The sequence below is a fragment of the Anopheles cruzii genome, chromosome 2, assembly GCF_943734635.1.
Source record: "Anopheles cruzii chromosome 2, idAnoCruzAS_RS32_06, whole genome shotgun sequence".
In the NCBI taxonomy this organism is placed as follows: Eukaryota; Metazoa; Arthropoda; class Insecta; order Diptera; family Culicidae; genus Anopheles; species Anopheles cruzii.
The window spans coordinates 7,439,565-7,461,980 of record NC_069144.1 but is presented as its reverse complement, the minus strand read 5'-3'; the positions used below and the strand labels follow the sequence as shown (position 1 = coordinate 7,461,980).

Sequence of the window (22,416 nt, the reverse complement as noted above, 5' to 3'; positions counted from 1 at the left end):
ATTATTAGTGTATTTTTATTACGCTGCGCCGCATGTTGAGAAGCCAATCTGGGCCGAGAATCGAAAGCAACAGATGGCAAGGATGGCGTCCTTTGAAAGGATATTATCCTTTAAAATGTGGTTAGCCACAACAAAGAACACCAAATAGGACAAGAAAGCAGAGGGAGAGCGAAGAATGGTCTTACGAAGTTCAATCCTTCCATAATAATGATGGAATATGATATAAGGGAGTACAAAAAAATGGAGAACCGTATCATTTCTCTCACTGACCCAAGGGTAATAAATAATCCGTTACTTTTACCTGAGACGTCTGGACGAACCGGCGAAAGATTGTGGCAAAATATTGATCTTCGGTTCCGGAACGAGCCCCCGGTGCTTGCATTTTCTCATTCGGTTGGGTTCTGTTTGACGAAAGATTGATTTTTGATCACGCTAGACAGGTATTTACTTAACAGAAACACAAAATCGCCATTGGAATGATTGGCCAGCAACAGTGCGACTCAGATGCAGTCTACTATGCTGCAAGTTAAGAGCATTTTTCAACAAGAAGTTGAATAATATCCGTCACAACTTTCACATCCGGCAACTATTTTTAAAATTTCGTCCTTGTTCGAGAACGGAATTTCGAGAGCGAGATCTGTTGGTCGGTTTCACAATCCGTTCGAGGCAGATTGTGGGTTATGGCATGTTTCCGGTTGTTGTCTTCAATTACACCACACAGCGCTGGTGTACTAAAATGTCCTGCGGCAGATGAACGCATTCACTTCATTTTATTGAAAAGGACATTCACTGAGGATTGCGTTCATCCATCCGTTCTGTCTTGCTTCGTTCTCCGTTTTGGAGCCTTTCATTCTATACACCAAGTATACCGTACATAGGGCAAACTTACAGTTTGTTTACAGTTTGTAGTAAATCGATTTAGTGAATTTTAAGTAAAATTCTGTAAAATTGCAAATGTATAAAAAGCGCTGCTCGAAGCATAAAAGGTGTCTCGACTAAATTTGTTGGCAACGCATTCGATCAAAAACAAAAAAAAATTATTAGAAGGTTTACTCTAAAAAAAAACCGCAATTTAGACTCAATTAGTGAGCAAAACAATACTTTATTGCTTGTTTCCTTCGTTTGCTCCTTTTGTTAGACGATAAAAACTGCGACAGACTTTTGCTAACTCGATTTTATTTTCGTTACATTAACTTCGTTCAAACATACTTTAACAAATATAACAAGTCTTGTAGAGTTCAATACTTCAATCCCGGTGGACTGACCTCTGTTCGCTTCAGAATAGCAGAAGCATAATTTGTACACCACAAAAACTAATAGCCACAAACGCCCATCGATGCCAGCGACGAACATTTTTAAGTACACTTCCTAGCAGGATTCCTAATGATGGCACATGAAACCGGACCCGCGCTGGTCACTACGCAATGCCAGTAGCATTCGAAACCACGCTACCACTCAGCGAAGCATTTGCTGCCATTTCGCTCCGTACATGATGAACCGCATCGTGCACCGTGGTGAACAATCGGCAGAAGGATTTTTCGATGTCTCCGATGAGACCGCATCTGAGCATTGTCTCGTAAACCGGCGGTTGACATCCGGCCAACACGATCTGCAGCTGGAGCACTTCAAACTCACGCACCATCGCCTTAAACGTCCCGATGGCCGATGGGTCGATCGAACTGAGCGAGGTGAAATCGAGAACCAGGAACTTTATACTCTGCTCCGCCAGGCTTGGCTTCCAATCCGGATCCTTCCGCCGTTTAATCTCCTCCGTCAGGTTAATGCCGAGCATTTCGCAAACCGTATTCTTGAAGGCGGCCCTCGAAGCGAAGTTCAACGCACCGCAGTAGTGGAATATCTTCATTCCGTGGTACTCAACGAGCTGCAAAAAGCGGGAAGGGTTTAGGTTGGGGTAATCAAAGCCGTAAGCAATGGCAGAACTTACCCCTTCGTAGCGGTTCACATCAAGATAGATGTCGGTGTTGGGAACGTTCCCCAGCAGACACGTGTACGGCTTGAGGGCACGGAAGAAGATGCAGCAAATACTCAGCACAATTCCCACGAGCAGTCCAATATCGATGGCGAACGCCACCACGGAGAGAAAGGTGAGGATCCACACCATCCCGTCGATCGGGCTCTGGCGCCAAAAGCCCTTCAGTTGCGTCACCTGCATAAGCAGGCCCTTGAGCGACACGACAATAATCCCGGCCAGCACGCACCGAGGCAATGGCTCAAAGAAAGGGCCAACCCACAGCAGGACGATCGCTAGCAGGCCGCACGAGATGACCGACGCGATCTGGGTTCGTCCACCGACCGTGTACTGGATGGAGGACCGCGACAGGGACGCCGCAAACGGGAAGCAGGAGAAGAACGAACCCACCACGTTGCCCGCTCCCATCGCAAACAGTTCCTGGTTGAAGCCGATCTCGTAGTTTTCTCGCTTGGCGAAGATCAGAGCCATCGAGACGGAAACGGTGTATCCGACCATCGCCACCGGAATACTGTCGACGATGACCGAGGTCATGAGGCTAAAGTCCGGCAGAGACGGAGCTGCATTTGAGGTTAAATGTAAATGAAAGTAATTTACAATTAATATTTCACCAGAACATTCCCAGTTCTAGTACTTCCGCTCTGTCACTCTCTTCTAACAAAACAAGCGATTGATTATTGGGTCAAGTAAACAACGATATGCCTTAAACACCTGAATCTCTGACCCAGCGCACCCAGATGGTGCCGAGGAACAATGGGCCAATTCAAAGACCGAATCAACAACAAGCGCTTTCACCACCTGGCGGAACAAACTGTCCTCGGGGAGTCGGGTGTTTGGCACCATTTTGGAGCGTACATAGTCCAACATAAGCATTTCATCATCTGACGGAACGGCCAATGAAAGTATTGATGACGCAGTTGTTAAGAACTTGTATGAATAACTTCCGTTTCCATTGGGCCATCTGTTTTTGACTCGCCGAGCAAATGAGCCTCGAAGAGATAACTGAATAACAGTGTCACAAATCGGCCTGTCATTAATCAAACCAGCTAGCAGCAAAAACTGTTGGCCCCTTGGCCATGCGCCACTTACCCGGCAGCCCGGTGGGGATGTTTTCGATCGTTTTGAGAGTGTACCGCTCGCGTAACTCCAGATACCTGGACAGCAGCGTTCCGGCAATGACCGCAATCAGCTCAATCGGAATCGGTATGACGCTCCACTTGGCCACCTTCGGCTGCGGAACAAAAACCCGAACCAAATGGCACGGTGAATGGAGAGGCAGAAAAAGATCATTAACCCATCGCGTCCTTCGATTCCGGTTAGTACCGGCTAGTAGCGTACCTTCAGGTACTCGTTGTTAAACACCAACACTACGATCGTGATGGCCGAGATGACGATCGCTGCCCAGTTCACGTTGGTGATCTGCTTGAAGATCTCGATGTAAGTCTAAGGAGGAACAAGGAAAGTGGTCAGGAATCTGCTTATCTTTCTTCCACCGCCCTTGAGGGCCACCCTTGATACCTTAACGATCTCGAACATACTGCCCACCGAGGGTAGCGTGAGTCCGAGCAAATCCTTGATCTGTGAGGTCACCACATGAATGGCCGCTCCGGTCGTAAATCCCGACACGAGCGTCTCGGACAGCAGGAACGATATCACGCCCAACCGGAGCAAGCACATGATAAGCTGCATAACACCGACGACGAACCCGAGGGCGGTAGCGACCTCCAACGCGGTATGCTCCGCTTCATCCTCCCCTTCGCTGGTGCCCGAGTACGCCAGGACCGTTTTGCCAACCATGATCGACACCACGGCGAACGTTCCTGCGGGAGGGAAGGACGATAACTAAATAAGGAACCGGTTGCAACACGACGCTACGGACACACTACTTACCCATCGAAATGTGGCGCGAGGTGCCGAAAAGAAAGTACACCAGCACGGGAAAGAATGCCATGTAGATACCGACCACCGGCGGCACGTTGGCCAACAGTGCGTAACCGATGCCCTGGGGAATGTGCATCACGGCCACCGTACAGCCACAGACTAGATCGCGCAGCAGATCGCGACTCCACGAGTATTCCGGCAGCCAGGTCAGGAACGGGAACACGGTGTTGCAGCAGGTTCTGGTGTCCACCTGGCGCACGTTGGCCACCAGTTCGTGGTATAGTTTCCGTTTCGGTTTCCGGTAGCGGTACGCATCGTTCAGCTGATCTTGCTGGAAGATTGGCCGCGTTACGGTGAGCTGTGGCGGGGGATTGGGTGTCCCCACATCACGGTCCTCTGACCGTTCCTGGTAGAACACAGGATTCTCGATTCCACCCTCTTCCGGATCCTTGTTCATCGTGGGCCAGCACGTCCTCTCCACTCGTTAGCTCCGACACGACTGATAGGGTAATGGGGTGTACCGTTTGTCTCGCCCGGTCCAAGAACTTGAACCGCTCGCTAGACACCTGGCCGGAGAAGGTTTCTTTTCCCTTATCTCGTTGGCGATGGCAATTCGTATTTTATCTCTTCCTTTCTGTCTCCGGCAGTGGCCTCCTCCACGGCTACGGTCTATTTTTGTGCTCTGTGAATGGAAAAGGACAAACAGCTTAGAGTTGTTGCTCTCTCGGTGACTGCGGACGGGCGGGGCACCAGGGCGGGACATGTTGACCACCGGGGCGGCGGAATGACTTTACAGCCGCCAGCCGCCATCTCAGTCGCTTGTTACCATAGCAGCAAACGCAAGCTGTCCACGCGCGGAACGTAATCCGGTCATACAGTTGATCTTGACTCTGGGCTGTTTTTGTAAAACCTTCACCGCTCAGGGCTGATTCAACCAGGTCATTCCAGGCACACGGTGAGATGGCGAAACGGTTTTTTTGTGCCGCTACATTCCCTAGTAGGCGCCGGGTCGGAAACCAGAATCTTCAACCGCGGGATTAGTTTAAACTAGTTCATGGGAAGCTTTTCGGCACATTCGGCGTACCAGAAACGGGTTTAAATAAGTTTCGTGTAGGGAATGTGCCCCGATTCGGGTTGGTCACGTGACACAACAGGAGCACACCACACCAGCATCTAGTAGCTGAGGTTTCTGGGCACCAGCCGATATGTTAATTAAATTTCAAGGCCTCCTCGAACGATTGTCTCCAGATACTGGGAATGGTGCGAATTTGAATGACAGCCCCGGTGATAAGCAAGTAGAAGCGAGTGCGCACTGAATTCGGCCAATCGAAAGAAAGAAGTAAATAGTATGCCCACTCTTGAGACAATTTCTTAATTATCTTATGGTCGCGGGCCCAACGCTATCGTGTATGAGGCGTGAGAATGGCTACCGTGTATCCCCCACAGGGAGCGTTTATCAGTTTCGTTCGCGAAGAACGCCACTGATCCCACGGCAACTGGCACGCGAGACGATGGTAAAGTGACGAAATTACACCAACAAACAATGGCGATAAGACCGCAATCTGGCCGCGGAACCTTACGCGGAAGTAAACAGGTGGTGCTCGCACGCTCCTGGTTCCGCCATCCCCCGAGCAGTTGGACTAGTTCGGTGTTTATGACCTCCCCCACAGCAACTTTGGGAGTAATTCAAATGGAGGTAAACAACCCGCCAGCCACTTGCTTGTTGATTTTTGGAGTCGCCATTTTTATGCTTTGTTTGCCATTCTCAGTGGGTCACCGGCTTCGAAACCGATGTGGCACATAGGATCACGATCAAGAGAAACGTGATTACCAGGTTTTTTCAATTTAATTTCGGCGACATGTTTTGTTCAAATCACAAAAATGTTGCATATTGTCTGGTGCAACAACAGGAAAATAATCCCGACAAATATTACGAATATCACCACTAGCTTTTACTCCTTTCCTATAATCGGGTTTCCAATTGTTTGCTTCGCACGGAACTAAATTCCACAGTTTTGGACCACAGCTTTATAATTTCTACCCACATACACGTTCGGCGCACTGGTTCAGGTCCCGTGCAATGCCTCTTCGAGAAGTGGAACAATAAGCCACGCTTTAACGGTTGTTGAGGCAAACAATTTGAAAACATCGACCGTTCAGGGTCACACCGTACACCAAACCAACCCAGATGCCCGATATCGATCACTTTCATAGTGCCACTTCGCCAACTTCTGGGCAAAATCACCTGATTCTACACTGCACGAGCACCGAAATCTCGGTTTTTTTTAACATTTTGATCAGATTGAAGAGACACCAAATGCGTATAGAATGTGGTTAACACTTGTACCGATAAAAGTTCAATCTGCAGCCTTTCGAACCGAACGATTTGTTTTCTATTCCCGAGCACCTGAGGTCCTACACCTTTCTATTGTGATTTCGCTGTCGGACTCGGGGTCAACACAGACGAGATTATTTTTTATTTGCCACTCGAACTTGTTGAACGATCGTTTTTTTCTTTGTGATTGACCCAAGATCACCCGACCCGACGGAGGCAACAGAAGACTTCTACTGCATTGCAGTGAGCCGGCGTCCTTCGGGGTTAAATTGTCATCGGAACACACGATTAAGGTACTCACGCGATCGAACCGCACACCAGTCAATGAACCGAACTGGCCAGCCGGCAGCGAAAACAGCTTCCACCAGAACACATGCGCGTGCGACTGACCACTGATACGGTGGAATGGCGAGCAAAAGAACTTGCGACCGGCCGGGGCACGTGCGTGTTGGTCCAAGCGAACCGAAACCAAACGCGTTCCACAAATGAGTGATCGCGCGATGGCGCTGCGCCAAACCGATGCCGGTTCAAATGGATCCCCTGCGACGATGACGACGAGGGCCAAAAACAAGCTGATAGCTTATCAGGCGCGCCTCATCCCGGAGCCGGAGCTGTCATCTGTTCGATTCTTTTCAATTAGCTTCGCAGATTGAAAAGGACAGAAGGTCGTCATACAGGATCCTGTCGCGCGTATCAGCATCGCATGTTTCTGTCAGGTGCGTTCGGCGAAGAAAACACCAACCGAAAACATTCACAAACCGAGGAGAATTTATTTGACTCCGTTTTAGGTATAATTGTTTTACACCGCAAAATGTGTGCTACATTCTTCTTGCGAATAGGCGATTGAGACACGTTACATCGATAGATGGGACAAGCTGTAAATACCAGAGAAGGGTCTTGTCGTATCAAGGATCCAAAATTTTCGTTGAAAGCTTACGGGTCCGAATGGCCCCGAAGCTGTAATACTAATCGCACTCTCTCTCGTTACTTTCAAATGTATTTTTTCACTAATTTTAAGTGTAATAGTGTGTTACAACAGCCCCCTTTTATGATTTAAATACAGAGTTTTCAGAGTCCGATCTGCTGAATGTTACGATGTTGCCTTTGTCACCTGCAAAGTGCATCCTGACCGTGTCCGGATTGAAATCGAACGGTATCCACGGATCGTCGCACACATTAACTTCTACTTAAGAGCACTTTCGATAGGACGTTCTTTCGGAACGCGGATCGATGCGGATGTAAAGCGAACCCGACCCAGCCCATCCTTCCCCAGTTTCCCGATTGCCCTCGGGTGCCCCGTTAAAGAAAGGATGAAGAAGCGCCACGCGCGGTTCTCGGGTTTCCTGCTCGGCGCGCTCGCGGGAAGCGACACGCCTTGATATCGTTACTCAGCCTTTTATTTCAATACACATTTCAGTTTTAAAGAGTTCGTTTTTTTTACATTAACAAATTTAGTTTACCACTTCGCTCTCAACCCTCCCGGTACGCAGCGCACAACTATTCCTTCCGGGGCGGCGTGGTGATGATGAACGGAACGGATGTGGCTGAGAGTGGCCACATTAAAGATACTGATCGACCGATTGACCGAATTACCCGACCGTCAGACCGACACTTCCCTGCATGCATGTGTGTGTGTGTGTACGTTTTAATATGAATGTATTGTTCCTAGTGTGATCTCCGATACGTCCGCTCGATCTACTAGCTGTGATCGGCCGGATATCCGGATATGCTACGGAGCAGGACACGATGTCTCCTGGTATAGGTATGTGAGTGTGTGTTTTGTTTCAGAGTGTCTGCCGTGATCGCCTAGATCACACAATAGTAGATAATTTTGGTATAAAACTCGGCGCAGAAAACAAAGTTTCCTATCTGCTTCTTATCCGCTCGCTATCTCTCTTTCTCTCGCTCTCTCCTAACTTTCTCACTCTGGTAGAATGCAGTAAACGATTAGGGGTAATTTAAGATCATACGATCGCACCGTTTCACAGGTGCGCTGAAATGCAAGGAGGAATAATAATAAAAGAACATAATAGGAAAATGCTCAAAGATCTCCCTTTCGGGGATTCGCGAAATTAAATGCGAAACGAATGAAACCGAGCGAATGACTCCCAGCCAGCCAGAAGGCGCGCACTGTGTAGGAAGGGATCATAAATGAGCTGTACAAATTCGAGGCTTTCTGATATTTCTTGTAAACGGTTTTCACGGTTTTTGTTTTACTGGCACTTTGGTACTCGATAACATCGTGTGGGGGGGGCGCGCACACGGCGGATTGATGAAAGATGGGACGTCCGATGGGACTGCCGCACCACCTACCGCCGATCGGGCGCGCACGGTTCTGCTGCTCCTCGAATGGCAACAACGCGGGGAGGAGGGGTGGCAAAATGGGGCAAAGGAATGATACGCGAATGAGAGTACCGCCAACCATCTTCTCTTCTGCTCTCGCTCGTTCCCTATCAACTACCGACTAATTGCTAACTGAATGAAGGGGGATGATGTCCTTTTTGTTGCGCTGGTAAAAAACAAACACGGATTCACGGGTTGGAAAAAATCAAACGGGACAAAATACAAGATAAGACAACCATTCTTCCTGCCCGGCTCGACCGGGCGTCTGAAGAATGGACTTGCGAACTGGGCGGAAAAGATACGAAACAGAATTAGGGACGCGTGCAACAGCATTAGCGTCACCCCGCTTAGAGGGTGCGGTAGTTGCTGCTGTTGCCGGTGGAGTTCCCATTCCGGTGCATTTGGTAGAACTTGTAGAGGACGAGCGAGATGGCCAGCGAACCGTAGGCCAGGATCATGCCGCCCACGAACGAGTACGCATCGAAGCGCTTGCAGTGCGGCACCGGAGTCGGGGCGGGCGTTGTGGTGGTCGGCGGTACGGCCGTGGTGGTCGTGTTTGGAGCCGGAGTCGGCGGAGCCACGGTTGTAGTGCTGCTGGTGGTGGTGCTGGGGGTCGTGCTGGTGGTGGTGGTACTGGTGGTTGTATTCGGGGGATTCGGGGTCGGTGGCTCCGGGGTCGGTGTCGGTTTGGGCGTCGTGCTGGTTGACGTTGTAGTTTCCGGAGTCGGTGACGTCGTGGTTGCCGGAGTGGTCGTGTTGTTGTCATCTAAAACGAAGCCGGAACACAAAGTAATACTTTACAATTAGGCTTCTTTCCCGTAGGCAGACATAAAAATCGATTGGATAGAACAATGTGTAAATGTTGCTTCGACATTAGGCCATAACATTGTTTACAGTTACTGCAAACGTTACAAGCTAACGTTCCATTCGTTTCGCAAATAAACAAGCAAACAATGCCCCAGCAGCAGCAGCAGCAAGCTAATCTGCGCCGTAGAGTCCCCGCGGAACACGCGTCCGCGTAGCAGCCCACTAGTGGAGTGTGATTTTCTAAAACAGATTTTTATGCGACCGATGGCGCGATGATGTCACTCCGCGCCGTATCGAATTTGCATCGGCTTGGGGAATTCCTCACGTCCGGCTCACGGAGGACGATAAGGGGAGGGCCGCGTAATGAACCGCGTCGTAAAATGAGCCAACGGATTGAACGGAGTTATGCTGCGCTGCCGCCGCTTATCATCGGTCGAATTTGTTTCGCAAAAGCTTCGGCAACTTGTTGGACACACTTACCGGGGGTAACTGGGGTGGTCACATCGTCAACTTCGAGCACCGCTTCCGGAAGCTTCTGGGCCGTTGCCGCTGAAAAAGAAAACGGGCAGTTTGATACGTAAATTAGTCGACAATGTAGCGTCGGCGGCGACCCCGAGCAATGACGTCAAATGTGTTGTCTGCGTTGCAAAAAAAAACGTCAGCCGCCCACATCACGCAATTCCTTCCGTCGGACGGCACTCGAAAGTGCTGACGGCGGCGACCGAAAAGAGTGCAATAACAATAACAACGACACTCGCAGCGCCGTCTCCGTGAGATTGCAACGGATGTTTAGAGTATCCTTCTTATTTTATGATATCGTTTCCAAAGGCAGAATGTGACACCGACCACACACACAACCGGCATCGGCATGGCAACAGGAGGAGGCTCCAGCGGGACGGTAATATAAACAGAGCCAACTGCAACACGCCACAGCCACAGCTCTCCGCGGTGGAGGTGCTGATGTATGCAAAACTGTGCACTCGGCGAGCCATAAGCCAATCGCGGGCTTATCGCGAAAAACCCTGCCCTGCCTCGGCCGAGCACGCCGCGATCATCCCGCGCGCACATCGTGTTGGCCCACCAAAGCCCGAAGGGCGAAGGCTACTTCAGGCTATTTTGCACGTACGCGATCTGCCGCGCCACTGTGTTGGTGGTGGCAACGGCTAGCTACGATAAAAAGTCGTTAAACGCACACGAAACGAGCGAGAGAAAAGGCGGCGACGGGCTGACGCGCGCGCGGTCCGGCGGCGGTTGCAGTGTGCCCCGCCGATGAATTATAATACGCAGAGCGCGAGTTGGGAGAGCCAAATTACTTTAACCTCCTTTTGAATAGGAGTGATTGAAGCAAGATTGGACGACCGCGAGATCGATGGCTGCGACGACAACAGCAGCCTGCTGCTCGTTGCTTTCGCTGGACAAGCCAACCCTTTCCGGCGCTTACCTGGGGTTCCATCCGCTGGTTGTGGCTGAGCGGACACCAGGACAACGAGCGCACTAATCAGTGCCAACTTGATGGTGCACCGAGACGAAATCATCATTTTCTTCGATCCTTTCACGCCGGACTGGAACTACTTCTCTTTGGCAAAAACTTTGCGAACGGCACACTTTTTCTCCTTTACTTAGTCAGCACAAACGCAGGCCGGCACACAATCCTATTTGTTTCGAGGAAAGAAAAAAGCATTAGACAGAGAGAGAGGGAGAGACGGTGAGCTATTAGGTAGTCTCGACGGCACTCGGCTTTCGCAATCCATGTAGGATCTTGCCAGGGCACGATAAAATCACTATTCACTTCTCGACGTAACACTCTGAACCCGTCACCGGAAGACCGGGAACGAAAATAAAACAGAAAAGCGCGATTGACGCACTAGCTCCGGGTGGCCAATGGCGGTGCGTGCGGGTGTCTTCACAATACGGGTGTCCCCTTGGCCCGATAATAATGGCGACGCAAGTGCCGTGCCAATCGGTGCGGCCATTCGAGCGCCGCCACCATTAGGAAGGATGCGGGTTTAACCGGGGGGAATAGAAAATAATGTTGCACTTGCCTCTTCTAGGTTCCGAAAGCGTGGGGAAAGATAAAGCACCGAACGATTTTCGGACGACGACCGATCAATGAGACAACCGAGTACACAATGACACAACCGGACAAATGTATTTTTCACTGGCCGAGCTTGGAATTTGACAGCCGAACTGTCAGATTCGAAGCGCAAACCAAGGTTTGTAGGATATTCGGTAGGCTGCAACAAAGTAGAAAAACGAGTCGCGAATATTTCGTTTGAAGCAATACTGCATGTTGCGATAGAGCAAACTAATTTATTTTCACGAATGAAACTTAGTACTACACACACTTGTTCGTAATAGTAATAGATAGACGATACACATTACACTCTACCTTGTAGCTTATGCAAGCAAATGGAAAAGTAACGCTAGAACGCAAAATGCCACCGAATAGAGATGGATGGGAAGAGGCAGAACCGCGAAACCGCTATTCCCCTGCTCGCGTATTTAATAAAGAAATCCCGCTCGCTACCAGCGCGGTTAGTGGTCCTTCTTTTTCGGTTTCTTCGGGTTGCGCGAACGACTCTTGGCCTTGCACAGTGGGCAGATTGGTGCGTTCCGATGGATTTGCTGGTGGCACGATAGGCACGATTTCATCGGTGGCGGTTGCTGTCTGCTGAAAGGCGCAAAGGGAGAAAGTAGAAAAGAAAGGATTGTAGCTCTCTCACTATAGCCCACACGCTGGCCGTTTCAATGCGCTTTCAAATACAAACGGAACGATGAAACTGAATCGCGAATCGTAAACAAATAAAAAGAAACGAAAAATCACCTCAAATTCACATTGAAATCAGACCTGAATGTCGGATGCCCAATGCCGATCGTGGACGGTGCCTGCTGCAGTCGGTTAGTCGGCAGTTCCGGTGGCTTGCTTATGCGCATGGCAACGGGTGGCGGCGGCAGGAATCCGGGCGGTGCCGACGGAGGCAACGAGGTGGCCGGTGCGTCCGGCGGCAGCGGATGGTGGGCGGACAGCGGCGGACGGGAGAATGTGGCCGTTGGGGTCGACATTGGCTTGTTGGTGGCGTAATAGTTCTGGAATCGACTGTTGAGAGGCAGAAACGCGACGTGGTATCAGACCAGGGTACCTGTCGGCTGGTGTCTGAAGCTTACTCAGGAGAAATGGTGGTGCCTTCCTCTTCGTGCAGCTCCGGCAGTCGCTCCAAGCCCAAATACTCGCGGCGCATCGTATCGACGTCGGTCTTGAGCGGTACGTACTCCTCGTGGATACGGTTTGCCATATTTATCGAACGGATCCGATTCTCTTCCGCCTGCTTTATGACTGTTTCCATCTACCGGGAACAGTGGGCATGATGAGACCATATTGTACAGAGCAGCAACCCCCGGTACTTACTGCGTTGATGTCGGCGTGGATTTGCCGAAGTTCTTCTACGTGACTCATCTTTTCCTGCATCAGCAACTCCAGCTCGCGGCGGTACTCCGACAAGCACTTCTCCTCGGCGTCCCCATTTTCCACCTCACGAACGATTTTGAGCTTCAACTTTTCGAGCTGGAGTGTTTTCGACCTACGGAAACGGCACGCAAAGCGCAGCATATGGCATCAATTACGAAGCTACGAAACGGAAACGGAAGCCTTTACGCACCTTATGTCTTTCATTGCTTCCAGTTTTGCATAGATCGTTCTCTCGTCAACCGCACTCATTTTTCCTTGTTCGCCGTGGTCTCTTTTATCTTTATTTTCCTCTTTGTTGCACTACTCGCTGGTCACTAGTAATTCCAGTTATTCAGGATAATCGAACCATTTGCAGCATCCGTTACCCTTGCTTTACTTATTCCGCACGGCAGTCGGCACTCGGGAAACTGCTTTTCACAGCAACGAGATGGGAAGATGCCTCCGAGACGCTTTAGGAAAATGGCCGATTAATCTTTCATCTTTCGGGCTTGTCGTTTTTTTTCTAAATCACGCACACGCACACTGACGCACGCAACGCAATGTGGCGTCTGACAGACTGTTTACAAACAAAAATCCTTGCAATGGCCTATCGTGAGCCAATATCTTTTTTTTGGTGCACAACCGCCACCATTGTGGGCCAATAGCAAAGACACACCAAACCATTCTTTTTATTTTTTTTTTATTTTCCACTCCTGCACTCCGTCCAGGCGCCGACGATTTCGCTGTACCTCGGGGCCGGAGAGCCGCCGTGTCCAGAGCGGGGCTCCGTATCGGATTGACGTTACCGCGTTCGCAAGCAGCCTGCGTCTGTGTCTCGTCACTCCGGAGCGATTAGGCATCAAAGCCCGTAGGACTCGCGTCACCCGGCTTGCCCGTTCTGCCACATACTCAATATGCGGTCGCCAACGCAGGTGGTCGTGCAGTTGGATTCCCAGATAGCGGATTGTCTGCTTCGACTGGCTGATTTCGACTTTGACTTTGCCAGCAGCTCCGGACCCTTGACCGAAATCATCCGCAAGTTCCACTTTCGAGCCAGCCGCGAAACTGTCGCATATTAGAAACCTCAATTAGCATTTCCGTCACCCGGGGTTCAGATGCGACGCCGACCCATACACACCGAGATAAGTTTTGCCCGTGCCGGGTGGTCCAAACAGTAGTATCCCGGCCTGGTTCCGGAGCGGGGAAGCTTCAAAGATTTTCGGAAACCGTGTCGGCCACATCAGCACCTCCTGGAACACTTCGATCGCACCGTCGAGGCCAGCGATCTTATCGCCCTCGGCACCGTCCTCATCGTCATCAACGTCGCCGGCTGCGGGTTTATGATTCTCGATGCCGGCCAAACAGTACGCGTTGGTCACATCGAGCGCTGAACCGACCATGTCCTCGGTAACGAACGGGAACTGACTGTCGTGCTTGTACGCGTAGAACACCGCACGATCGACTAACTGCACCAGGCTGCCAATGGCGTAGCCTTCCGTTTGATTGGCCAACCGTTTCCAGTCGATACGGCGATCGAGCTTACAATGACGCTGTAGAAACAGGCTCTTCAGAGCGTGCTCGCGATCGGCTTTGTCCAGGTTGGGCAGCTTTACGTGGCGCTGAAAGAGATGATAGCCACGGGAGGCGTACAACCGACGGTTGAGGTTAGAGGTGCCAGCGATCGTAGCGATCACCGCGATTGGATTGTTGGAGGTAAACTCTTCGATCTGCCGTCGGATCACGTCGGACACCCTGCAAGGTAGAAAGGATCAACACCGAATGAAACACGAAGAAGCCAATAAAGCGCACCATTCAACGTAATTGTTGTGATACTCCGCATCCGGCGTGTTCTGTTCGCCCGGGTGATGTGTCAGCACGTCCAGGCCATCCATGAAGATCACTGCCGGGCTGTAGAACATGCACAGGTACAGTGCCTGCCGGAGGTCCTTCTGAATCGAGTCCGGTTTGCGGCCCTTGTGCTTGGCACAGTCGAACACAGTCCAGAAGCAGTAGAACGGTGGCTCCGCCAGTCGCTGGAGAATGTTTTGACAAATCGTTTTGCGCCCACTTTGTGTTGATCCTGAAATGAAGAGGCATGGAAGCGATCGCAATAGAACAGTAACTTCCCAGCAGGAGGAAACTTACCCGCCACTAGCATGTTGCAAATCTGTGGCACTTTGTTGCGATCATCGAGACAGAGTGCAAAGTGAAGGCGATCGACGGACTTATGGATGATCGATTCGAATTTCTCGGTTTTCACCAACTTGCCAGCTTCCCTGGCAACAGTCGACGGTTTGCTGGCCACCGTCTTGTTTTTGTTGTCTTTATCGTCTTCGCCGGGTGCCCCGGCGATCGGTTTCACTTCTCCGTTGCAGGTGATCTTTCCTTGCCGCAGGATGGTGCTGTTGAGCAGACAGTACCTCAACGATGCCGGCTGCAGTCTAACCGTTAGATAGTACTCGGGCAGCTTAAACAGCTGCTCCTGGTTCAGCAGCAGTTGCGTGGGAACCGCTCCTCGTCCGGGGCGATCCGCACGTTCACGTAGTACTCCCGGGAATCGTTTGTCGTCAGTAAATACGGACAATTTATATCCATCGTGGCCGGGATGTTTGCTTTCGTGGTGAAAATATCACAGAACTGGACGCTACAGCGCCGACTGTTCCACGTCCCACGGATGACCAGAAACTCATACACACGGGCCACGCTCGCTGAGAGCGTGTCGATCAACTCATCCAGGTGTTGTGCTTTGTTTCGTTCCCCCTTCGCTGGAGTACTGCCCGCCGTCAGGGTACGCAATTCGCTGAGAGGTGACGGTAGATCGCTACCGGCCGCGAATATGTTTGCCATCGTTTTGCTTGTCTGCAGCCGGTTCAGGTGCCGCTCGAGATCGTTTTCGAACATCGAATTACGGACCGCCGTTTGGGCAATCAGCGCTGCCAGTGCGCCAGCCGACGGCGTCGGCGGGTTTCCCCCCGTCGATGATCGCTTCAGTGATCCGGTTGTCGAAGAAAGCCCGCCCGCCGGACCGTGTCCATTTTCTTTGTTACTTTCGGCGTTATTTTTGTGCCATGTCATTGGTCTTGTTGTCTTGTCATTGGGTTTGTTCACCGAATTTGGTGCGCTAGCGACCTGTTCGGTACGCACCGGAGGGGACGCTTGTGTGAACCCGTTCTCGAGGGCGGCTATAAATTCGCGAGACTTTTTACGCTCCATATTTCGCTGTCTCACGAGTTCGGGTATGTTGAGGTTTGTGTTGCTACGGGCCAGCTTCGGCGTTTCCGGAAGGAGCTGCTTGCCGAGGCCAGGAAGTTTTTTGAACGGTTCCACGATCAGTTCCGTGTCGTTCTTTAACCGCCCGAACGGTAGCGTAGGCATTGTGAACTCTGAAACGCCGGAACGCCGGATTGAAAATGGCCGAAGGGATTGAGGATTAAGAATCCATACATACTTATCCGTATCTTTATGATGATTGAGTCGTTTATCCACACGATGAGGCTCTGTCCCTTGGTCACGATCCTCGTTTGATCGAGCAAAATTGATTGAATGCGGCTACTGCTGAGTTCCTGGCAAACGAAGATGGCATAAAGCATCGACCGTTCTGCTCGGGGTGATCAATCATCTGCCCAGACTTACCAGCATTTCCCAGTCCTTCTCGGTTGCCGCGCACACCTCTACCCGTTTCAGGGATCGCACGTCGATGATCATCGCCACCATCACGGTGTCGCCTTCGCGGAGACCCATGGCGGTAGCAAACAGCGCGTTGAGACCGATGTGATTTTTTTGCAATCCCCCCCCCCGCCACCGTACGAGGCCCAGGACACATAGAACGTGTCGATGCGGTGCGTCAGGCAGACAGCCGTTTTTCTAAAAATAAACCAACGTCACCGGGAGCCATTGATTATCGAAGCATTTCTTAGGTCACCGGGCACAGCCGGTCGTAAAATTCCTTCCTCGGTACTTACGTAGCTCGATAGCATCCGGTAGTAGCTGTCCGGTAGTGTAACGAAATTATTTCGGAACGAGGAATAGGACACGGTTAGCGAGCGGTGGAACATTTTCACGATCTTGATCGTTTCCCCAGGGGGGAAGGTAGTTGGCACACGGAGCGAAGAGGATACTAGGAAAACCCTTTCTGGGCGGACTTTGAGCCCTTGCGGTCGAAACCTAGTAGTTAGTGGTACCCACCACCAGCACGAGGAGGGAACTTTTGTGCACCGTAATTGTGCGCCGATCGCGCGCGGAACCGATAAACGTTATCGTTGCTTGTGTGTTGTGGTCCTCCAGCTGATGCCGATCTGTCAAAACATTCCCTCGGCGGGGCACGTCCACAAAACCCGGTAGTGAGTGGAACTTGTTCTCAGAGCACTCGAATCAATTCAATTTGAACACCAATTTACTAATAGCCATGGTAAGGAAATGCCATTGCTATACCATTAGTAAAATTCAGGTCCTATAAATTAACTCTAAAGTGTTTCAGTTTCATATTTCACTTCTGATATTTCATTAATATTTCACTACTCTTACTTTATTTTTGTTCTTTAGGTGGATTCGAACAACGGAGCACGGTCGCAGTGAACTACGCGCCGTCAAAATAGGAACCGGTTGTAAGCAATCAGCAACTCACGACACTTCAGAAAAAGATTTCATCATTCTAGGCCGCCATTCCTACCATCCATTTTGTTTGCCGTCGCTTCTCGGCCTAAAGGCTAAGATCAAAGTGTAGTATACATTTTTGCCCAGTTTCTCATAGTGTAAGCGCCGGCGCCGTTATCAACCATACTACAGCAATGGCGATGGATTCGGTGAAAGGTGAAACATAGCGTAAAGTTGCCGACTAGAACCGACATGAACTTTTGTTCGTTCTGTTTCCAATCTCTTCCAGAGAGGACGAGCATGCTCATGCTAAAGATAGGTTGGCGGCAGATGCATACAGTGCGTGAAAAGCATTATGACGACCGTGGTTATTATAATTTGATGACCAGCGCGATAGATTTATTGCAAAGACCGGGCGTTAACAAAGATATCGATTTGGTCAAGGCGTGCTTCGCGGTGAGAATGGCAATGGATGGTACCCGAGACCGGTATCAGAGCATATACGAAAGATTATTCGCCATAGAGCTGAATGGGATTGCGCCGCGAGCTATATTGGAAATAGTACGCTGGCAGTACCGGTATGAATTATTCCGGTCGGTGGCAGAAGCAGGGGGCCGGGATCTGCTGGTGGTGCTTAAAGACCATCAGGCCCTGCAGCAGCGACCCGGTCTTGAGTGGTCCCGATACCATCGGGATTTTGAAGAAGTTTCGTTCGTGGCGGGCGGCGGCTTCGGGAATGTGTTCCGTGCCCGGAACATTCTCGACGGTACCGTCTACGCCGTTAAGAAAGTACCGTTCAGTTGTAAGATCAAGAACGTGTCGGTACAACTCGCGGAGGTTAAAATGTTGGCGAGTCTTAATCACATCAACATTGTGTCGTTGAAGACGTCCTGGCTAGAGCCGCTTCTGTCACACGGTAAGAGCTCGAACACCACGAACGGTTCCTCCGCGATGGAAATTGGAGAGGAAGAGGACGATGACGTTGGTCCGGCGGTGAGTGCTGGTGAAGAAAATCGCAATCAGGGGGTCAAACGGGAAGATCCGCCCGGTGTGATCGTGGACGCCAATCCACATCTTACCCTCGAGTGGGCCACACTCTACATACAGATGCCGCTGTGCCATCTGACGCTACGCGAGTGGCTCGATGAGCGCAATGCGTTCAAAGATTTCGACCAATTCTATATCAAGTTCCAGCAAAAAGGTCCCGTGCAGCATGTCGATGTGGTGCTCGATGTGTTCCAGCAGCTACTAAACGCACTGAACTACATTCACGCACGGGGAATCGTGCATCATGACATCAAACCTTCCAATATCTTAGTGAGTCGATCGGACCATGATTCGGCCTTAACGATCCAGCTGGCTGACTTTGGGTTAGCTCGCTCACGTGGAAGCTCACTCGCCGGCGTTGGATTCGGGACACCGTTTTACGCGGCACCCGAGCAACTCGAGGGCAAGGGGACGAGCGATCCCAAGTCGGACCTTTTTGCGCTCGGAATCGTACTGCTCGAACTGCTCGTTCGGATCCCCATCGGTATGGAGCGCGCCGATATGATCAACCAAGTCTACCGGGGCCAGTATCCTCCGGATGTAAACCCCGATTTTACTGCATTAGCAAAGGGCATGTTGCAAGAGCAACCGTCCTGTCGCCCGGAAATGGCCTATATTGTAGAAAAAGTGAAGCGCTTGCAGAGCTATCGCGATAACTTGATAGCGGGACAGCAGCAGAGTCTTTCGTTGGGCGAATCAGAAAAAAGAAAGAAGCAGAAAGGGATCGACATGAGTTTTTAAGATCAAAAACAAGGACGTCGAACTACGCAGAAAGGAGATGGAACTGCAGGCGAAGGACGAGGACGCAACGCCCAAGTTGTGACGCGGATGGCCGGGAAACCAACGGTGCCGTACGTTAGTCGATAAGGGCAATGCCCAATTGAATGTTCTTTGTACAAAAAAAAAAAAATTATATTTATTAATGTTAATTATGAACGAGCAATCGTCTAAAAAGATCCGATATTGCAAAAAAGATGCAAAATTTTTTGCGCAACAATAAAAGGAATTAAACATAAAGATATCACGCTAGTTTTTTTAAAGAAGTTTGTTTTTATTCGTAATTGTATGACTAGAAGAATAACATACGACTTGAGCGGTACGTACTCCTGCGGGGAATTTGCAGGGCACCTGTGCGAAATCCTTCCAAGGGACCAAATTTACGATCCGGATATGGCTGCCGAAATTCTAAGCGCAGCGGCATCATTGAGTCCTGGTGTGCCACAAGATATTGCAAGCGTATTCGACATAACCAGTATCAAAAATGAGCACGGACACGGGATTGTTGTGGTACGGCGGCTTAGGTTTGTTAGCTCAGTGATGTCAGTGCTTAGTCAAGATTTTATAATAGTTAAATTTTTGTAGGAAATGGCCTCAACAGATGTTTCGTCGGCCTACAGGAAGACAAGAACGTATTCCTCGACTTCAATATCGACGAAGTACCTTACTATGCGACTGGATCCGTAGTCTGGGCAATTCATGGCACTGTCCACGAGGCACAGCATGAATACACAGTACCGTTTTTGATAGCGGTATATGTTGGGCAGGAAAAACCCAGCCACTTAAATTTCTTACGTCAGTTCTAGGTAGATGCTCGTTGTTGGGCCGAACATCCACGGTGCCTGAACAATGGAACCAAAGTTCAAGTGGTTATTCGGGCATTTCTCTGCGATACAGAAGGGCGGTCATATATCAAAGGTAAGTTGCCGGTGAAGTGCCCAAGGACAGCGGATTAATGTTTTAATTAATTGCAGTAACAACCATGGCTGAACGATTTCACGTAAATTTGTTTTTTTTTACGTTTTACAGTTTACGGACCGTGTGGCCCCCCAGTCTGGCTGTTTTATTTAATGTTCGTTTAAAATGATCTTAGGTTCAAATTATACTTATTAAAACTATACTAAAAGCGGTCGGTACACTGTGAAATCGATTATGGTGCCGATCGTCAGTCAACCGACTTAGTGCGTAGCGTATCCTCCACCAAGTGTGTCCGTTCGTGGAGAAGCAAATATCGGCGCTTAGCAAACACCCTCTCGCACCGGTCACACCGATGTTCCGGATCTGGTGCGTGGACCTTCATGTGATCGCGCAAGGTGTAGATGCGTCCAAAATCTTTGCCACACACCTCACACGCATAGCGTGGAGCTGTTGCTTCGTGTACTTGAACGTGAGCCTGCAAATCCGTGCTCGTGACGAACGCTTTCTCACAAACCCTGCAGCGGTGCATTCGCTCGAGTCGATGCCGCCGTTGGTGAATGTTTAGGCTTGATTTCGTTTTGAAATATGCCCCGCATTGCTCACACCGGAACCGCCACCGGTTGTGGGTTTCGATGTGCCGCCCGAGATGCTGCAGCTCGTGGAATGATTTAGTGCACATTTGGCACCGGTACTCCAGCTCCGGCTCCAAGCAGCGCACGGTGGGACCGCTAGCACTTTCCAGCACTTCTCCAGCAGCGTGTATCCGTGTGCCATTGTCGGAACTGACCTACCGTAAGGAAGCGTAAAAATCAGCGAAACGCAAGACGCAAACGAGGATCATCGTGCGAGGACTTACTTCCTTCTCGAGCTGAGATTCAAACGATTCCAATTCCTCCTCAATTCCGGCACTATCTTCCGAAATATCGCTTATTTCCCCGTCGGAAACTTCCTGCTGCATCTTCATCCAGCATCAGCCAAAGATCTGATCCGCAGATCCGCGCAAACCGTAAACAACATCGAACCATTTTGACATCTGTCAGTTGAAGGGGTTTGTTGATGTTTAGTTAATTTCCGAAACTACAAAACAGTCAATGGGCCAAAAAACGGACCAAACTAATTATCATGTACCACCGGAACCTTGCCCATCTGAATCCGTATGAATTGCACAAACATCTGATTAATGAGTACATCCTCACGAAACCGGGAGCAACGAAGCTGCTCGAGCGGGATTCGTCGCGGGACAAAACCGATCACGATGTTATTCGCGAGAACCATCGCTTCCTGTGGCACAGCGAACCGGTCGATAGCTGGGAAAAGGAGTTGGCCAAAAAGTACTACGACAAACTGTTCAAGGAATACTGCATTTCCGACCTGAGCCGCTACCGGGAGAACAAGGTAAGCGAATCGGGGTAGTGCCGGAGCCCTATGCCAAGCCGTCACCTGTTCTTGCCCCTCTCGAGGTTGCGCTGCGATGGAGAATCGAGAAGGAAGTCGTACTAGGCAAGGGACAGTTCATCTGTGGCGACCGGAAGTGCGAGGAGCAGAGCGAGCTGCGTAGCTGGGAGGTTAACTTTGCGTACCTCGAACATGGCGAGAAGAAAAACGCTCTCGTTAAACTGCGTAAGTGGTGATGGGGGGCGTCTAACCATGATCACGGTACAAGAACCACTCCTTTCAGGTCTCTGTCCCAAGTGCTCGGACCGGCTAAACTATCGTTCCAAAAAGAGGGAAATTAAACGAATGAAGAAACGTGAGCGGAAAATAAAATCCTCTAAAAGAAAGAAAACAACGGATGAGTTCCGAGATGATCCGGAGGCACTATCCGAAGGGGAAGCATCGGAAGGCGAACTGGCAACGGAAGACTATCACAACGTACCCGAAGCGGAAACCACAGACAAGGCGTCTCATTCTGAAGCCTGTCCTGCGGATGAAAGCAACTGGACGAAAGGTAACGATGGGTGCCTGCCAACTGGAATTTATTTTGTGCTAACTTTCTAAATATATTTTTCAGGACCGGATGTCGAAGAAAAAACTCGCGAAGAAGAGTTTGACGAATATTTGGAAGACCTTCTACTATGAACGCTGTTACTAACCTAATAGTTTTAGAAATATAAAAAGCAAATTGTATTATACTCTAAGAGAAAAGTTCATAAAAAAGGTTAATTTTAACACACCATTTAAATTCTTTTGATAATGCGACAAGTTACAAGAATCAATAAACGCAGAAGTTCTTATCGCATAATCATTTTGCGTATAAAAAAGTGCGTGCCATTAATGCTG

The 22,416-nt window shown here is 50.1% G+C and overlaps 6 protein-coding genes and 1 pseudogene across 7 annotated transcripts; 2 read left to right on the top strand and 5 right to left on the bottom strand.

Annotated features, from left to right (window-relative positions):
* Nucleotides 1-1,184: 1,184 nt before the first annotated feature.
* LOC128277835 (solute carrier family 26 member 10-like) lies at nt 1,185-4,520 on the bottom strand. The gene is made up of 6 exons (XM_053016368.1): nt 3,881-4,520; nt 3,509-3,810; nt 3,329-3,433; nt 3,080-3,221; nt 1,946-2,550; nt 1,185-1,882 (listed from the first exon to the last, which is right to left on the bottom strand). Exons 1-6 carry the CDS (start codon nt 4,326-4,328, stop codon nt 1,418-1,420), a joined length of 2,067 nt encoding a protein of 688 aa, XP_052872328.1. The 5' UTR covers nt 4,329-4,520; the 3' UTR covers nt 1,185-1,417.
* Nucleotides 4,521-7,057: 2,537 nt separating this feature from the next.
* LOC128277385 (integumentary mucin C.1-like) lies at nt 7,058-11,495 on the bottom strand. The gene is made up of 4 exons (XM_053015834.1): nt 11,399-11,495; nt 10,798-11,008; nt 9,837-9,905; nt 7,058-9,315 (listed from the first exon to the last, which is right to left on the bottom strand). Exons 2-4 carry the CDS (start codon nt 10,892-10,894, stop codon nt 8,897-8,899), a joined length of 585 nt encoding a protein of 194 aa, XP_052871794.1. The 5' UTR covers nt 10,895-11,008; nt 11,399-11,495; the 3' UTR covers nt 7,058-8,896.
* A 269-nt stretch (nt 11,496-11,764) lies between these two features.
* LOC128268017 (zinc finger C4H2 domain-containing protein) lies at nt 11,765-13,149 on the bottom strand. Of its 2 annotated transcripts, none has more exons than XM_053005005.1 (5): nt 13,013-13,149; nt 12,763-12,934; nt 12,522-12,700; nt 12,181-12,453; nt 11,765-12,024 (listed from the first exon to the last, which is right to left on the bottom strand). In XM_053005005.1, the coding sequence occupies exons 1-5, from the start codon at nt 13,069-13,071 to the stop codon at nt 11,892-11,894; spliced, it is 816 nt and encodes a 271-aa protein (XP_052860965.1). In that variant the 5' UTR covers nt 13,072-13,149; the 3' UTR covers nt 11,765-11,891. The 2 variants fall into 2 exon arrangements, with proteins under 2 accessions (XP_052860965.1, XP_052860966.1); XM_053005006.1 differs by having other exon boundaries at nt 11,765-12,027; nt 12,205-12,453.
* A 421-nt stretch (nt 13,150-13,570) lies between these two features.
* LOC128268724 (peroxisomal ATPase PEX1-like) lies at nt 13,571-16,856 on the bottom strand (annotated as a pseudogene).
* Nucleotides 16,857-17,475: 619 nt separating this feature from the next.
* On the top strand, nt 17,476-19,426 carry LOC128268721 (eukaryotic translation initiation factor 2-alpha kinase 1-like). The gene is given in 3 exon segments (XM_053005917.1): nt 17,476-17,610; nt 17,684-19,176; nt 19,178-19,426. Coding segments are annotated over 3 exon segments (1,602 nt in total). The 5' UTR covers nt 17,476-17,588; the 3' UTR covers nt 19,265-19,426.
* Nucleotides 19,427-20,281: 855 nt separating this feature from the next.
* LOC128268723 (zinc finger protein 287-like) lies at nt 20,282-21,105 on the bottom strand. The gene is made up of 2 exons (XM_053005919.1): nt 20,993-21,105; nt 20,282-20,923 (listed from the first exon to the last, which is right to left on the bottom strand). The coding sequence occupies exons 1-2, from the start codon at nt 21,098-21,100 to the stop codon at nt 20,384-20,386; spliced, it is 648 nt and encodes a 215-aa protein (XP_052861879.1). The 5' UTR covers nt 21,101-21,105; the 3' UTR covers nt 20,282-20,383.
* Nucleotides 21,106-21,220: 115 nt separating this feature from the next.
* Nucleotides 21,221-22,313, top strand: LOC128268722 (protein FRA10AC1 homolog). Its single transcript, XM_053005918.1, has 4 exons — nt 21,221-21,531; nt 21,597-21,756; nt 21,815-22,084; nt 22,148-22,313. Exons 1-4 carry the CDS (start codon nt 21,259-21,261, stop codon nt 22,213-22,215), a joined length of 771 nt encoding a protein of 256 aa, XP_052861878.1. The 5' UTR covers nt 21,221-21,258; the 3' UTR covers nt 22,216-22,313.
* The last annotated feature ends 103 nt before the right edge of the window (nt 22,314-22,416 follow it).